The sequence below is a fragment of the Marmota flaviventris genome, chromosome 4, assembly GCF_047511675.1.
Source record: "Marmota flaviventris isolate mMarFla1 chromosome 4, mMarFla1.hap1, whole genome shotgun sequence".
Taxonomy (NCBI): Eukaryota; Metazoa; Chordata; class Mammalia; order Rodentia; family Sciuridae; genus Marmota; species Marmota flaviventris.
The window spans coordinates 88,599,666-88,617,917 of NC_092501.1; the positions used below are offsets into that span (position 1 = coordinate 88,599,666).

Consider the following 18,252-nt stretch of genomic DNA (forward strand, 5'->3'; position numbering starts at 1 on the left):
TACCATGTAATTTCTTAAAATTAGGTTAACTTAAAATACTACACAGCCAGGTGTGGTGGTACATATCTGTAATGCCAGCCTCAGCAACATAGGGAGGCCTAAAGCAACGTTGCTATCTCTAACTAGATAACAAACAGTGTTTGTTCAGTGGTTAAGGCCCCTGAATTCAATCTTTGGTACAAAACCAACAACCAAAAAAACCTACATAATGTCTTATTTAATATCGCTGTCCCATGTATTAAATATTAAAGGAACAATATCTTTATTCTACAAAATAAATCATTTCAAGTGCCAGTAGTGTTATGGTTAGCATACATTTGAAAATAGGTTAACTGATACTAGTATACATTTTTTGCTAGTTTACATTTTTGTGAAATAAAACAGTGGTTCTCAAAGATTTTTGACTTAATATTCCATTAAACATTACTGAGAGGAACCAGGAACCGTGGTACATGCCTGTAATCCCAGTACTTGGGAGGCTGAGGCAGGAGAATCACAAGTTCAAGGCCAGCCTCAGCAACTTAGAGAGGCCCTAATTTTGGAGACTTTGTTTCAAAAAAGGGAATGAAACTAGAGAGATACTGAGAACTTCAGAGAGCTTTTCTTTAGATTATGTAAGTATTTGCCATTTTAGAAATTAAGACAAATCTTAAAGAAAATGTGTTTCAGAAGGAAGAGTGGCCTTATTTTACTTTTTTTTTTTTTTTTGCAAATGATTTTAATGTTTGGCTTAGACATAGTAAGGAAAATGGTATTGTTTTACATTTTGTAAATTTGCTTAATGTTCTTCTCTATAGGAAATAGTTGACTTCCCATATTTGCTTTCACATTCCATCTGTTGCAAAAATTTTTTGGTGAAAATCCATGAAGAAAATGTGCTTTACATGGATAAATAATAGAGGCTATCTTAATAACCTTTTTAGATAGTAGCTAGTATTCTTTGATACCTCAGTAAAACTTAAGTGGTAGTGTCTTAAATGTATATTTTGCAATAAAATCCATTGATGTAACTTGAATTTTGGATCTTTTATTCATGTATAGTTTTGTAATGTCATTAGAAAAATACTAGTTCATTGACTTAATTAGATTGTCCAAATGGTTATATGTTTTATTATACAGATTTTTGTTTTTTAAATCACCTTTCTTAATAACAGCCTCATTAGAAAATATAAACTAGATTCTCTGGGCAGTAATCAGTTTGTCAGGTGGTGTTATATGAATTAAAAATTTTGTTCCATGATGCTGGGTGTGATGGTGCATGCGTGTTATCCCAGCAACTCAGGAGATTGAGGCAGGAGGATCTTAAATTTGAGGCCAGCCTCAGCAATTTAGTGAGACCCTCTCTTACAAAATAAAAAGGGTTGGGGATGTGGCTCAGTAGTTGAGCACACTTGGGTTCAATCCCCATACCAATAAAAAAGTTAAAAAAAAATTTGTTTCATGAACACAGTGGCTCATTATGTATGCAACCCAATCACACAAATGCATTTTTTGAAATACCCATCCTACTTCATAAAGCAGTGCTCTATGCCTACATTTTTAACATTATTGTTGTTACATAGAATATTTTAAAGCATGTGCTCAAGGATAAAGGTTTAATGCAGTTATTTTTAGTATTTCATTAAGGTATTCATAATTGAAACTTTTAAAATATATTACGTGACAAATACAGTGATTACTAATTTTTAAAAAATGAATGTAAGTCCTTTGATTTTGCTAAAATGCTGTTGTTTTTTCCTTCTCCTCCTCCTCCTCCTTTTTTTTTTTTTTTTGCCAGCCAGTGCTTCAGCACTTTTAAATGTAGTGAAAGTTGATAAGAGTTTAAAAAAAAAATCTTAACATCATAGTATTGTACAATATAGTGTTTTAACTCTTAGGGTTAGTAAAAGATGGAATAGTTTTCACCTCTACACTTCCTGAAAGGATCGATCCATGAACTGTACTTCGAAAACTCCCGTTTCTATGGGATGTGATTAGATATGTGGTTCTGGAAATCACCTGTACATTTCTTCCCTTTTTGTCATTTCTTTATTTAAATGCATGTGAATGACTAGCTTTTGAGAATACATCTGTGAAATAATTCTTTTTATGGAAGTGCACCCAATTATAGAAATACTATAAATTGAACAAAAAACTTACCTTTTTTTAGGCTCGGTTGCTAGAATTCTTGAATTAAGGTACTTTGTGAAGGTGGAAATTTTATGAACTCCATAGAATTTTACAGGGTAGCTTAACCACTTCATATCTGTGTAACCTCAAGTAAGTTATTTTAATAGCTCTGTGCCTCCACTTTTATGATCTCTAAAATGGGATAATGGTAGACATATTTCATGGGGTTGTATCAATAATTTTAATACTGAGTTATTATAATAGCTTTGTGTTTTTGCACTGCAGTCTTTTAAAGTGTTATAAATAACTTATTTAATCTAAAACCATGTCTCAATTTATGGCAAAGTAATAAAGCATTATTAAAATTGGTTTAAAATTCAGTGATTTCCTTAAGTAATTCTTAATTCCATATGCAACACATATAAAGTGATGAGAATTACCATCTTAAATTCAGCTTATAAAAGCATCTTAATAATATAATCTCTTCCTCTTTTGCATTTTGCTACTAATATGTAATAGTGGATTTTAGAAAATAACAGCAACCTGTAAGGTTGAAAAGGAAACTGAAAAGTTTTACTCTTAAAATTGTGAGAAAATGTCTGGTATCAAATTAATGTCTTGAAAACTTAAAGAGTAAAGCTTTATAAAATAGTATTCAGTAGTTTCCCCTAATATACTGTCAACATTACTAAATGAAAGTATATGTACATTTAGTGAAAAATTCTGTAGTGTGCAACATGAATTGGTGTTTTCGTATACTCATATGCTGTCTTAGATAAAGAATGATAGTTTAGAACTTCATTCAGCTTATAACAGCATCAGAAGGGGAATGTTAGTGCCACTATTTGTATAGTTGACTGAAAACTAAATCTCTTCCATGTTAATATTTCCCATAAATCTCTTGATAAAAACGAATTTTGAATAATACCAAAAGAAAGTACTTAACTTTGTGAATAATAAAGCTAAGCATTGCTGTTCCACAAAGTGATATATTAGAACTGAAAAATACAATTTTTAAAAGATTGTTCCTTCACCCCACCAAATACATAAATCCTGGTTCCCTCAAAAAAGTCATCATGGAAATTTATCATGTATTTTAATATCTATGGTGTTAGAATGTAACCAGCTTCTCAATAATAAGTTATCAATTATAAATAATATCTAGAATATGCTGGGTGTAGTTTATCTTTTTTGCATGTCAGTAATAGTATCCATTAATGGGCAAGAGTTTAATACTCATTTTTAGGAAAGTTAAAAAAATTCTTATAATAAGAACCTTGGCATTTTAATTTTCTAAGTAATGTGACAAAATATTTCTTACGATGGTGTGCTTGTTGTATCATAGCTTCTTTAATTGAATCATAGTTTAGTTAAAGATTACCTTTGGCATCTCCATTGAGGTTAGATGGGCAGTGTTTTTTAAAAAATTTTAAAGGAGCCATTTGCTATTTAATGACATTTCCATCATGTTTTTATTTTCTTTATTTCTTGTTTCATATGTGCTTTTTACCAGTATTTTATATCATTAAACAGGAGTTAAAGTGAATGTTTAGATTTTAATAAAATTGATTTTAAAGGAACAGTAATAACACTTTCTTTAGATTTAAACATTCCTGCTTTTGTCTCGGAATGTTTTTCATGATTATTGCATTGAACACATTTGTCTGAGATTTGAAATGGTCATCAGTGTAGAAATTGCAATTTCAAAATGTTATTTCATCATTTCTCCTAGATATTTCATTGAAGTTAATCTGTTATTGGTAAATAAAGTTTCTACCAAGTAGATTCTATAGTGAAATTTGAAAGGTTGTGAACATTCCTATGACCTATTGTGTTAACTGTTAACCTGAATAGTACATTGTTTCAGAACTTCCCAAATGTGAAACACTTTCATTCAGGTTTTAAGTAAAAGCATTGCCCAGTTACAGGAAAGAAGTATTGTATGGATCTTTTAGTAACTGCTTTTATAGAAACTAAGTGGAATGATGCTTGATTAGTTGAAAAATAACAAAGTGCAAGAATGAATTATAATATTTAGACAATAAATATCATCTATAACTTTGAAACGTCAGTAACTTGGTTGAAAAACAACTGATCCTAGTTATTATTACTAGATTTTCCTCTGCTTGAAATGTGGACATATGTCTTTGATCTGTTGGGATAAAACATTTAAATAATCTATGGTAGGTTTTATGTAATCTGGTTTGTTTGTAATCTAATCTTGTAATATAAACTGGTTCTAAGCACTTGTAGTGTATTAAGCATGGGAGACAGAAGTTTCTTTTCTGTGTTCTTATTAAGTAAATGATGTTGGAAATTTTCAAAAATTTTAATGGAAAGTGATATCCCAATTCATTCTTTTCTTTTTGATTTTAGATGGGAAATGTAAAGTCTTAAGATCGATAGGTTGACTGTGACAACTATGTTTACTTACAGAGAGAACAGGAAATGAGAATGGGTGATATGGGTCCCCGTGGAGCAATAAACATGGGAGGTAGGGATTTGAAGCAAAAGCCTTCTGTAACTTACTTGTAATTCTTTGGGGATTGTATATGTTGTTTGTGATATCTGTATATCAGCAAGAAACTAAAATATGGAACCAACACTGAAGGTGAAATTTCTTATATTTATTAAAGTGAAGTATTACAATTGCATTAAAAATATATGCCTAGGGAGGAAATTTGAAAGATACACTTTTGTAGCTGAAATGAACAAAAATTACAAATTGGATTTGAAGTAGCCTCAAAGTAGCTCATTTGTTATGTGATGTAACACAATTCTTTTGTCATACTTTAAAAATAAAATTACATGCCTTCAAAATGGCTTTTTTTTTTAACCTTGGAAATGGATAGTTTCTATTTGTGTTTTTTAATTTTTTTGAGAGCATTTTATGAATCTATTTTAAACTAGTTTTTTTGTAACTTTGAAGCTGCTTTTATTCATGTTACTGAATATTTAACCCTTTTCTCTTAACTATGTATTGTACATGGAAGATTGGAGATACCTATGACATAAGGAGACGAGATATGCCTTGCTAATGCATATCTTTAAAATTGGTGTGAACCTTAAAACAAAGTATCTTCGTTAACAACTTAATTTTAACTTGCAGAGCCAGGTTGTCAAGAAAGTAGAGTCAAGCAAATAAACTGAGGGAGAAGTTGTTGTGGAATATCATAGATCTTAATAAATTTGAAAATGCCATAAATTTAAATATTGGATAATCAATTAAATTTTATGTAGTCACTTCCACATTATATTGTCTCACAGAAGCTGTCATGAAGTTAAAATCTTTATATAGCTCAAATAGATATACTGTCTTAAAGATCATATTACCAGGGCATCCAATATTACATAACTTGCATACCTTTGTTCTTAAAACATGTAGTATATGAAATAAAACTTAAAACATGGAATGTGTATAATGAGCATTTTTGATGATTAGCCCCCCTTTTTAAAAAAAAAATAAAAACAACCTCCGAAAAAACCTTTGCCAGTTCTTTCACATTTCTGACAGAGTACCTGGAAACATTAATTGCTATTTACTTAGTCATTTTTCCTATCAGACAACAAATGGTTACTGAGCATCTCTGATATACAAAGAAAGCATAAAACAAGGCCCTTGCCCATAAAAAACTTAATGATGAAATTAGTTCATTAATACATGTTAAAATCAGTGAAACGAGAATATAATTTCTAAATTATGAAATGCAGTTGTATATAATGATGTACCAGTGGTTCAGAGTAAATTCTGGAATGGTATAATGACAGTCCATGTGTTCTTTAACTGCACAAGTGAGGAGGTCATTATGGAATATAAGCAGTTTCAAAGATTGTCATTAATGATAGAACAAAACTTTAATATAAAACTTAAAACTATTTCTGATGCTTCAGAGAGACACTGAGAAACATCCTCTTTGCTTGATTAATAATTTTATGACAGTATGCCTTTATATTCTTTATTTAGTTAGAAATTCAAGACAATTTAAATTTTTTTAACATTTCAGAGAATCATGTTTGTTTTAGCACTTATTCTTCTAAAGTCTGATTCATTTAATATTCTCTTCTTTAGTCTTCATTCAGTGTGAGACTTTATCTTAATAGTTTACTCAAGTTATAATTTAGTTGGGTTGGTGTTGAGTAAGTGAAACTGTCATATTTCATCAAGTTACATTGATAGGGCTGGAGGGTATTTAGTACTAGATCATGTGCTTGGCATGCTGGAGTTCCTGGGTTTGATCCCTAACACAAAAATGAAAATGAATAAATCGTTGATTGAATGTGGCATCAGATTTTCTGGTATGCCACTAGTGAAATATAGATTATAAAACTGCTTTTCAGGTAACCAGGTAATGTCAACATTTCTTAGATCCTTAAGTTTAGTTTATTTATAGCCATATAGGTGGAAGATATAACTACATGTAGGTAGGAATATATATTTTTTTCTATTTGTAATGTTTATAGTTGTGCAACTTAAACTGACATAACAAGAAAGAAGGGGAAAGGCTTTAATTTTTTCTTTTTGGGGAATGTTAAGTTACAGTATGTCCTAGAACTGTCTTCCACCCTTTTTCATTTTTAGATTGTGGAAACCTATTCAGAATGACAATTTGTTATTATATTGAAGGAATGGAAATATTTTTGGATAAAGTGTAGATTTTTCAAAAAGAACATTTTGGGATTAAGGAGATAATTCCTTCCTTTGAAATTGCTTCCTAGGGTTGGTTTCACAAAACAATAGTATGTGATGCCAGGCATTGATAGGGTATAAGTTGTCTTTCTTTTACCTGCTCCTTTGACTCAACTCTATAGAGTTCAGCTATATTAAGTATTCTGTAATGAGAGTGAATGAAAACTTAAGCTCCTTTTATAATGAGTATTTGCAAAATTGAGTTCTGAATACCAGAAAATTGACCTACATAAACCAGGGGGAAAAAAACCTCAAAATTGTAATCAGTCACTTAAGAATTTTTAATGATAAACAAGCCTGAGCATAAAAAAGGAAAAAAATGTTTCAAAGAAAACACCTAAAAATGTTGTCTTTGAAACTGTCATGTATAATATTATAGCTGAGACCCTATTGTAATTAATTTTAGTAGATTGTTTTATAAAAAAATTTGATATGTCTCTATCCCCATTTCTAGAATTTTGAATGTTAAAAATGTCCATATAATCATTTTATCTGTGTTTGGGTGAATTTTTTTTAAGTAAGTTTCATCATGATGAGTCATTTTATATCATTTTGGTTTGGATTTTATTTTTTAATGTTTGCAATTTGGGTAGATATTTAATTACTATATTAAAGTCAAGAATTTAACTTCAAGTGATTTTTGCAGAAAATGGTTTCCCTCTTACAACTTACTGTCATTTACACGTTAATATTTTTAGCTATAATTTTAAGTGCTAATTGTTTGTTGATCATTAAGACTGGTAAAATGTAGTCAAAATTGCTAGGGATTGTTTGGTTTAAAAGTAAGATTTAGTAAATGGTACTACTGACTTTTTGAAGCTTTTTTAAACTGTTGCAGTCTTAAGTATCCTAAAATTCATGGTTACCTTATTTGTTTTATGTGTGTTTATTTTGAGGCTGAAAATTGTAGAGTGTAGGTAATGTTCTGTTACAGAATAGATAATTGAGTGCCTTATTTTCAAGGAAAGGATTTTGACAATAGTTTTGGTGTATAGATTGCATAAGTTTTATAAAATTTTTAATGTTTACTAAACTAAGATAGGACAGCTCTAAGTATAGATTGTTTTACATAGATGCGTTTAGCCCAGCACCTGCTGGTAACCAAGGTCCTCCTCCAATGATGGGTATGAATATGAACAACAGAGGAACTATACCTGGCCCACCAATGGGTCCTGGTCCTGCCATGGGACCAGAAGGAGCTGCAAATATGGGAACTCCAATGATGCCAGATAATGGAGCAGTGGTAATGTATCATAAATATTATTTTGATTATATTCAACTAATATACAATTCTGCCCCAAAGATAACTTCACACTTAAACATAATTTGGCATCATTTGTTTTAGCAAAAGAGATGAATAGTCATTGAAGAAAAAGTAACTTTGTGAAGTTATATTTTGATTTATGAGAAGCACTTCTTAAGTAGCTTGAATTAAGATTACCATCCATGGCATGCTTTTGTACCCAAGTATATAGCAAAAAAAATAGTCATTACAATTATTTCCAGTGCTTTTTATTTGTATTCACCTTTATCAGCTTTCAGTGCATTGGTTTAGTATTTTATGATTGTGTTCCTTTTCTGTGTAGACTCCTTGCCTTTGGTGGGGACAAAACTCCAATATATATGAAAATGCAGTTTTCAGTAGGCATTTTTTATTTAAAAAATGACTTGTTTTGATTTATATCAAAGTACTTATTTTCATTGTAAAGTATTTTAATGTAAAAACACTAGAAGTCTTTTTGTATGTTCTAAACTGACACTGCTGTATTCTTTTTACAGAATTACTAATTATACTTATTAAATTTAAACTTTTTAAAGTCTTTATCTGAGAGTGTGAAGATATCTTTGTATGGGTTAAATATTATAAAAACAAAGTTTCTCAAGTGTAATTTTTATTATATATTATCAGTAAACAAGACTGATAATCTTATCATTTTCCATATGCCACTATTTAAATGAGGCTTTATAATAGAAAATATTATTTCCTCATGTGGTATTTGTTCATATAGATAACATCTAGAAAGAAAAAGTGGTTGATTGTATATTTTGAAAAGGCAGTTTGTTTTTGAACTTTCCTATCAGATGTTAAGGTACCATTGCTGCTATAAAAGAGAAAACACTGCCAGTTAAACTCAGACATTCCATTAGTGTAAATCCATGGTGATCAAGAGGACTCTAAAAATAAGATATTGTATGCTTGGGTGGTAAAGTTTTTGTTTTTGGTGGCACATATAATGCCCTGGGTTTGATCCCATCCCCAGCAGCAGCAGCACCCTCCCCCCCCAAAAAAAAAAAAATTCTTGCATTTTAGAATTGAGGAACGCAGTGTTTTATCAGTTTTAGATTTACCTTAAATATAATCTTTTAAGAATTTGGAAAAAATTGGGTGTGCTAACAGTTGGGAGTTTTTAAAATTGATAGTTTGTGCAGGCAGATAAGGAGATAGTATCTTTTTATCTACTATGAACAGATGGCACCTAATGCAGTTAGTATTTATTCCTTTAGTAGAGGCTGAGTAAAATATCAAACGGCTAGTAAAGCCTGGCGTGTTGGCACACATCTATAGTCACAGTGGCTCCAGAGGCTGAGAAAGGACAGTCACAGTGCAAAGCCAGCCTCAGCAACTTAGGGAGGCTCTAAGCAACTTAGTGAGACCCTGTCTCAGGGTAAAAAAGGCTGGGGATGTTGCTCAGTGGTTAAACACCTCTGGGTTCAGCCTCTGGCTTAAAAAAAAAAAAAAAGAAGGCCCCTGGTAGAAACTTCATTATTTAAAATTTTTCTTTAGCATGTAATCATAGTAACAAAGAAGTAATTGTTCTATTTTTCTTCCCTTTCCCTGAAATTGTATAACTTATTTAAATATCACTCACTTGGTTTATTTACACTTGTTTTACTACTATCTTCAAGGAGTTCTTTTTAACCCTTGAGATTAATATGTGTAGTTATTGTTGTGAAGTTTTTCAAAAGATATGATTCAGATTTTTAATTGTGTTATTAATAGTAAGTTAATCATTTTTAAAAATTTATTTTCCCAATGCTAGTCTTTTAATGAAAACATCTCAGAAGTTTCATATTGAAATCATAAGTCCTTGCGTGTGTTTGGTCTAGTGCTTTGTGTCTTAAAAGCATTGATGTTGAAGTTTTTATGTTTATTTTTTAACACAATATGGTGCTGCTCCCCAGTTTTATTTCTCTGGGTTTTCTTTTAAAAAGAAGTACTTTTCTTTTACAGCATAGTTTCATGCAGTATAAACTTTTTAAATAAAGGAATCTGAGCAATATCATAATTTTGGCTAAATATAGGCTAAAATGTCATTTGCTTATGTCATAACAGGTTTTTTTTTTCATGAAATTGGGGCATAGCATTAGCAGTTTGTAAGTCTTCAGATGCTGCTTTTTTATTTTTAAACATAGTAACTAATTAAATTGCTCCTTTCTTCCTTCTATGTGTGATCCTGATTCTGCTGGACTTTCTGCTGAACTTCATGACACCACCACTTGGGATTTTGCCAATTTTTCTTGTCACTTTTTTTTGGTGTGTTCCAAATGGACTTCATATTTCTTATGTGGTATTATAGCACAATGATAGATTTCCCCAAGGACCGCCATCCCAAATGGGCTCACCTATGGGGAATAGAACAGGTTCTGAAACACCTCAAGCACCAATGAGTGGTGTAGGTCCTGTGAGTGGTGGTCCTGGTGGCTTTGGTAGAGGAAATCAAGGGGGCAACTTTGAAGGTCCTAATAAGCGTCGTAGATATTAAACATTCTTTCATTCCTGGCTATTTAGAAAAAAAAATTTCAGTGGTATGCCTTTACACTTTTATCTGTTACCTAAAATAGTTTTATTGTTAATGTATGTAGACATAAACTTTTTCTTTTGTAAGATTTGAGGTTTTTGTATTTTTCTTTATTCATAAGCTTTGTAGATTAGAATGGTAATGATGATGCTCATCATTGTGAATGTTAAAATGTATTTGTGACTTAGCTAAATATAACTATGCCATAGTACTGTGAAATCTATGTAGTTACTTAATCTCAATAAAGAAATCATATTGGATCATTTAAAAATGTTATTGGTGGTATTCTCTTATGGTTTTACTAAACTTTGCTGTAACAGTAATAGTTTGGTTGCTTCAACTAATCCCAGCCATTTAAAAAGTGAAAATGATTTTGCTTTTTCGTCTGTGCACATAGTCCTGAAGATAGAGAAGCTTAGTGGAAGCTAATGTCAATAAAGGGGAGATGGAGCAGTATATCTGGGGATGGTGGGCATGCATTTAATTTGTATAAACCATTGCTGTTCTGTGAAATCGGACTTGCTGCCTATATTTCATACAGATTCTGAATATTCACATACTCTGAGAAGTTTAAGGGTATCTTTGTCCTGTGGTTTTTTTTTCCCCAAAAAAATAAATCTTTTGAATCTTGAAAAAAACTGTTTGAAAGTAAATCTCTTCTGCTTATAAAATAACATAGTTTTAATCTTGTCTGCCAACCTCTATTTGCTGTCAAATCTAGGTCTTACCCAATTATATACGTAGTATTCAATTTTTAAAAAAGATTCAGTACTGTTGGATTGGCAGTTAATGAGGGTTTTTTCTGTGTGATTTTGTGGTTGACTAGGTTTCTTGAGAACATTGGTATTAAAAAGATGACTTAATTGTTGAAAATATTTTCCTATAGTTTCACTTTCCTATAAAATTTGTTTGTCATCCAGGACTCTGTGTTTCCAAGGAATATAGTTTCACATGTTGAGTTTTAAAAACCGAGAATTAACTTAAAAGTGGTGATAGCCTCTGATTAACTCCCTCATCCTTCAGATACCTATTTTGAATTTTGATTTTCAATATTTGGAAGAAACTGATTTTATCACATTAATGTTTATCTCAAAACAAACTCATAGCTATATTTAAAAATTTGTATATTGGTCATGTTTATTTAAAATTACATTAAGGAACTTACATTAAGGAACTTCCTGTTTAATTTAAACTACAAATCTAATTCACCACCCACTGATGACAGCAGTTGTTTCTCACATAACATTTCATTGTATATATGTATATCAGACTTTTACCACCTTTCTGAAAAATAATTTGCTGTTTTTAGGTAAAGAGTATGTAAATCATGCCTTTTATTTTTCCCATGATGTCAGTTTTTGGTAGAGGGCATATTTTAGAAAGAAATAATCTTAGTTAACTTAAAATCTTCCATAAAAGCAGTTGGTTGTAAAGCATAATTAAGGCTTATTCTGTTGTACCAGATAATGTTTTATCTGCAGTATTTCTTATTATATATTTTTGTAGTCAGAACAGTGTGTTTGGAATTATTATCTAAAACTTGGAATATTCACAAGCTTTTTTTGGGCAGTTCTTTGAAAACAATTAGAAAATAATAGTCAAAAGACTTATTACTAGTTTTCTTGAGTGTAAGGTGGCAGAGAGTAGAATTTGTTTTAATTTGTGATACTAACTTGGATGTGAGGACTTTTAAAATTAATTACAGTTTTAAGTGATATTTATCGCACTTAAGTCTACCTTTCATATAACGTGTTTTATTTATCTAATCCTCCAGTAATTTTTAGCATTGTATTTCATTCAAAACTGAATTCAGATTGGGAGAAACTTGTTACTTTGATGTTAATACCAAGCTACCTTTTGCCAAGGCTGTGAAGTTCTGTATGATTCGTTCAAGAACATTTGAAAGCCAGTGCACAAAGATTTCTTAATCTCCTGAACATCCTAGTGTCCGGGCTCAACTCTGGCTCCAAGAACAGAGTTCTACACAGCTTTTCCCCTGCATCAAGAAAATCCTTGTTCCAGTACTTACCAAGTTTATCCTGGGAACAGTCAGCTTCTGAGTGACAGTCAAGTGGAGCATCTCTGAACTCCTAGTTATTCAGTTGTTAGTGTTTTTGTATAGTTAAACAACTTCATGGCTGGTAATTCAATATTTTTTCTTGTGAATTAGTATACCAAGGAACACTTTTTTGAATGTCATTTACATAAAAGTGGTAGATATAAAAATGAAGAGAAAATTCAATAGTGTTAGCTTTCTAAATAAGTATGAAGTTGTCTTATGCTATCATTTTTTTTCCATAAAAAGATTAATATGAAATAATTATAATAATCACAGTGGGGTTTTTTGCGGAGGGGGGCGTGTATGTGTGTGTGTGTGATGATTTTAAGTACCAATTTTAAAGTCTGCGGGATTTAGGTTTCATATGCTTTCTGTAGTTAAAATGTGTAAAATAAATGTACTTTGATTTTTCTAATTCTTTTATTCTAGCAGTGTATTTTTTTGGAATTTCCCCCATTTTTGTTCATTTTGAAAGCAAATGAATTGATGTTCTTGACAGATGTAGCTTTTAAAGTAGTTTGGTTTACTGATATTTCATACATATAATTTGTTATTCCGTGAGTTTAAAAATTTTTTTTTCTTAGATCAGTGCTGAGCATTAAGTCAAAGAGATTAAATATTTGTTTTTAATTCTACAATAGTATATTAGGGGAAATAATCCATAATTGCTGTTTAATGGAAATTATCAACAAGGACAAAAACTTTGGCTCTTGTTTTGCAAACAGTAAATTATACTTTTATGATTTATTAAAACATACTTTTTAAATATTTCAGTAGCTTTCTCTTTATGCATGAAGTGTAATAATTGATAAATATCACTATGAATGACTAAAAGTCACTAGTTCATGGTGGTTGACAGTTACAATATACATTCTGAATGAGAAAGAAGACAAATGTGTGATTGAAATGATGAGTTGTGAAAGAATGCAGTTGAAAGAATGTGATCGAAGTGTGGAAAAAGATTTAAAAGGATTGAAATTTAATGTCAAATGGTACTAGTCAAAAATAGAAGGGCCATGTCATTTTGAAAACAACAGAGGACGTAGTTTCGTGGGGAGAGAGTGATATTTAAATGTTTTTTGTATAAGAGTTTTGTCGCAATATCTAATATGATTTTCAGAGGATTGCAGTGATTTTAAAAATTGAATCTCTTACTTTCAAGAATAAAACGATGAATTCTTGTTTATTAGACCCAGTAGTAAATATTTTACGGTATTCACTTTCTGATTAGATTGTTTGTAGTCATGGGCTTTTGGCGGGAGAAGAGAAGACAAATACCTCAAAAGCTGGTTTATGTTACTTCTGCTGTAAATATTTCAATACCTGGCTGTTGAAAGTGAGGACATTTTTAAGGCCAGTTTCATACCAAAGAATACTGATCTCCATATATCAAAGCCAAAAGTGCATTTCTTAAGTTATATATACCAGCATAGGTTTATTTTATCATAAAATGCTCATATAATTAAATAAATTAGCAGTCCCCTTATACTTTTATAGAAGAGCATTGTCTCATTTTCATAAGCCTTTATAACTTAATATTTAACAATAGGAAATAATTGTCTTATGTTCCCTTTACATATTTTCCAAAGTTGTATAAAACAAAACATGCATACAATTGTTTCACAGTTGACCTTCTAATCAAGTAGTTTAGATTCTAACACTGAAATAACAAAAAATTGCAGAAATTTCTGTGTCAGGTCTTTAAAATCTGGATTTATATGTTACATATTTCCTTTTAAAACTATCAAAAGTGGTATTTTATGTGTTGTAAAAAACATTTTGAGGGTTTTGTTGTTGTTTCCTGATAACTAAATAACAATATTAATTATTGAAGTTTGAAACTTAAGAAAATATTTAAAGGCTCTACCATAGTGCTGTGTTATCTAAGCATTTTATTTGCCCTTTTTGTCTTTTTTTTAGTACCTGTTTAGTTTATAATACCTATAAAAGACCTCTTTGTTGAACTTATTTGGTTATGTTTTTATTTTGGCATGTGTTTTCTATATTTTGATTTGTCTTTGGAGAAACAAAAGCTTATTATTTCTGGGTTGAAGTTATTAAAATTCTTAACATGATGTAGCCAGAGTTCATGTATATACATTTGGAGAGAATTCAAATATATTGTTTTATGACTTGAAGCACCATTATTGTTACCAACTCTTCCTCTGCAGCAAATACTTTATTTTGTTGATTCTAAAAGAAGTCCAAATCATAATTGTTTTTCAATTTCTTTTTCTGGGTTAAAGAAATGAGCTTTAGAAGTAATGGTGTTCAGCTTGTTAGTGTCTATAAAATTTTACTTATCTCTTGCAGGTATATATTCACCCAGATTTCATGTTATACCCTTCACACCCAAAGTTAAAATAGAATTAGTAGAAGTAGGAAGAATTAAGTGGAAGTTTACTTGTTTGAACATATGAATTTTTTCCCTTTTTAAAAATATTCCCCATATTTTAAAATAATTTAGTTGAATTTTTTTTTTTTTTTGGTTATTCCTTAAATACAGGACCCTGCCTTATATTGACAGCAATGTAAGTGGACCTCGAATTTCTTAAATACTATATGTAAGTGGTTTGTTGTTTGTGGTGAAGACTTTAAAATTGATAATTATATGTATTTTTTCTAGTTCTTAGACAACTTCACATTTTCATTTTATATTTGTATTGTGCATCTCTTTGTATGTGAGCTACTGTCAAAAATTTCATAGCCACAATCAAGTTTTGTATTTTTCCCTGGATCTCTGAGGTATACTTTTCATGTTTTAGGTTCTTTTATAGAAAAAGACATTAATATTTGTCAACTGACCAGGCTTTTGTGAATATGAATGAGATTTTGTGTATGTTTTTGGATTTTATAAGAACTATGTAAATATAATCCTTTGCCTTATTATTTGTGCCATGTTTGGACTATGAGTTACCTGCGTTTTTATTTTTATATGACTATTCAAATAATTTATTTTTGCGAGTTATCTCAAGTTTGGAAGTGCAGAAAACATCTTATTGTACATTTGTTAGAGTAATTGTTCATTTTTTCTTCAGAGTATTTGCACATTACTAGATAACATAAACCAATATCAAATTTGAGATGTTCCTTAGTTAAATATGGTGGTTAGTGTTTTTATGTAATGAGAAAAACTAAACTGAATCTCACATAGTCATTCTGTAAATTCTGTCCTTTCTGGTGTTAGAGACAATCCCAGTAATTTGCTCTGTAGTATTTCGCATATTTTAATTTTTTGAGCTAATTAGAACTTTGTGCATATTCCCAGACTTGACTATTTTATACATTGGCATAACTTTGGTGTCAGTTTAGCAAACTGAAAATGACTGGAGCAATCATCTAGAAAATCATATTTTTTAATCATATAGGATTTATGGGGAGCCATGCCATTTAGAATTTTGCCATGAGCATTGATTTATTGTAGTAGTTTGTATTCAGAGGTTGTACTATATGTGTTGGGCACTTATGTAGACTTACAGTACAAAAGTGGAAGAAATTCATTCTCTAAATTAAGGAAAGCAGCCACAGACATTGTTCTAAAGTGGTGGTTATCAAAACTTAAGTATGCTGTAGAACCACCTGGGAGGCCCATTTAAAAAAAAAAAAAAAAATCTCTGGGCTGTCCACTCCAAAGTTTCTGATTCAGTAGGGCAGAGGTGGAACCAAAGCATGTGCATTTCACAAGTTCCCAGGAGATGTTGATGCTTGTAGAGAAAGAAAAAGAAATAAGAAAAGAAAAGGCATAGTAGCATTTTTTGACAGTGTTGTTTTGCTGTCATACTTTACTGTTCTAGTACATTGTAGGTTGTTAGAATCCTTGGCCAGTCATTGAGACAATCTAAAACACCACCCAAACATTTCCACTTGTTGCCAGTTGAAAAACACTGCAAAGGTTCATTATTTTTGACTAAGAAATGTCCTAGCTACTAAGTGCCCCATAATATATGATGTGTGTTTCTTAACGATTTTTGCAAGTAGGGTTTTATTGTTAGGCTTACAAACTCAGTTATTCTAAGAAATACAGAAAATATTTTGAAAATTTTATAAAATAAAAGACTTTCACTAAGCTGATTTTCATCTGTCCATATAATTATCAAAGACAAGACAGTGTAACAATCTTGTTTTTATACCAGTATTTTTGGACATGCTTATGCCTGATGGGAGAAGGTGCTAGAATGATACCATTTTTATGGATTAAAATGATTGCTTGACTTTTACTTTGTGTGAGTTTTTCTTTTACTTTTCTAGATTAAAGATAAAATATTATTTCTTAAGCATATTTACATCATAAGCATATCAAACATTTCACTTGCTTTGTAGCTTCATTCTTTGTTAGTTGGTTTAGAAAGTAATCCTCATTACAGTTCAGTAGGTGGACATCTTTTAATAATTTAATGGTAAAAATTTATAGCCCTGTGAGAAAAATTTGTGGCAATATACATCTGTGTGTGTTTTTAATGTTTATTCAAAATTATGTAGTATCTTTAAAAATTAAATTGGCCCATAATGAGAACACATAGTTGTTATAATGGAAAATATTTTCTTCCCTAAAATTGTAACTATAAAAACAGTAACCAATTTTGAGCCTTTCAGTGTATTGGTTGATTACCTTTGGCAAATATAATCTTAAGATCTGTACGGGAAATACTAAAAAAGTATTGCTAATTGTGATCCAGATGTTACCTGGGTATCTCTCTGGTCCAAGGCCACCCTAGCATAGATTTATCATCTCTTGATTTTTTCCCAGGAAATGTACATTGATAAAACAACTTCTTCTTTTTTTGCATTAGGGATTGAACTCAGGGGCACTTAACCAGCCCTTTTAAAAAATATTTTATTAGAGACAGACTCTTGATGAGTTGGTTAGAGCCTCAGTAAGTTGCTGAGGCTGGGTTTGAAGTCGCAATCCTCCTGCATCAACCTCCCAAGTTGCTGGGATTATAGGCATGAACCTCTGCATCTGGTGATAAAACATTTTGTAAAGTAATGATGGGTTTAGCACTGTGAAGGATCATTTATCTGTAACCAAGAAAGTCATCCCATCTGCCTTTTTATTTATTAACGTTGTGCCAACACACACCCTGTTTTATCTTTCTGTTCAGTAGTCAGATTCCATGCAGTTTGCAAGCCCAGGACCAAGATGCTAGGCCACTTCTACTGAAGGGGGTGGTGGCTTATTAGCTTATTTTCCAAATGAGTAATTTTCATGCAGGCTAAGTGAGAAAAAGCATTTAAAAAAATTATGTAGGTAGTAGATTACTTCACACTGAATAATCAAATCATTTATAAATTCTGTGACACTAAAATGATTTAAAGCCCTACAAAACTCAGTGCTTACCTTTACTTTTATGCACACGAATGCAGGAACAAATGGTAAACGTTAAAAATGAAATTGCCTTGAATTTTCTACTTGACATCCTGTAAATTACTGAACTCTGATTTAGCATATGGTTCCTTCCTCTACCTCCTTGCATATTTACCAGCCCCACTATTATCTCACTCTAAAGCTGTAAGAATTTTAGATTATATTTGATCTGTTACTGGTTTTTAGATTTATGCATGATGATAAATTGAGGAAAATAAAACTTTTTTTAGTT

At 30.9% G+C, this 18,252-nt stretch overlaps 1 protein-coding gene across 3 annotated transcripts in view; it reads left to right on the forward strand.

The window, feature by feature from the left end:
- Window positions 1-18,252, forward strand: part of Pspc1 (paraspeckle component 1) — a 94,377-nt gene that overhangs the window by 55,505 nt on the left and 20,620 nt on the right. For 2 of the 3 annotated variants that reach the window (XR_003583605.2, XR_003583606.2), the window contains exons 7-8: window positions 4,546-4,603; window positions 7,870-8,039. Coding sequence is in view for 1 of the 3 variants with exons in the window: in XM_027941556.2 (XP_027797357.1) it covers window positions 4,546-4,603; window positions 7,870-8,039; window positions 10,375-10,560 (414 nt within the window). In the remaining 2 variants the exon portion in view is untranslated. Of the gene's footprint in view, window positions 1-4,545; window positions 4,604-7,869; window positions 8,040-10,374; window positions 13,018-18,252 lie in introns of those variants that run through there. The other variant, XM_027941556.2, reaches the window with a different exon arrangement.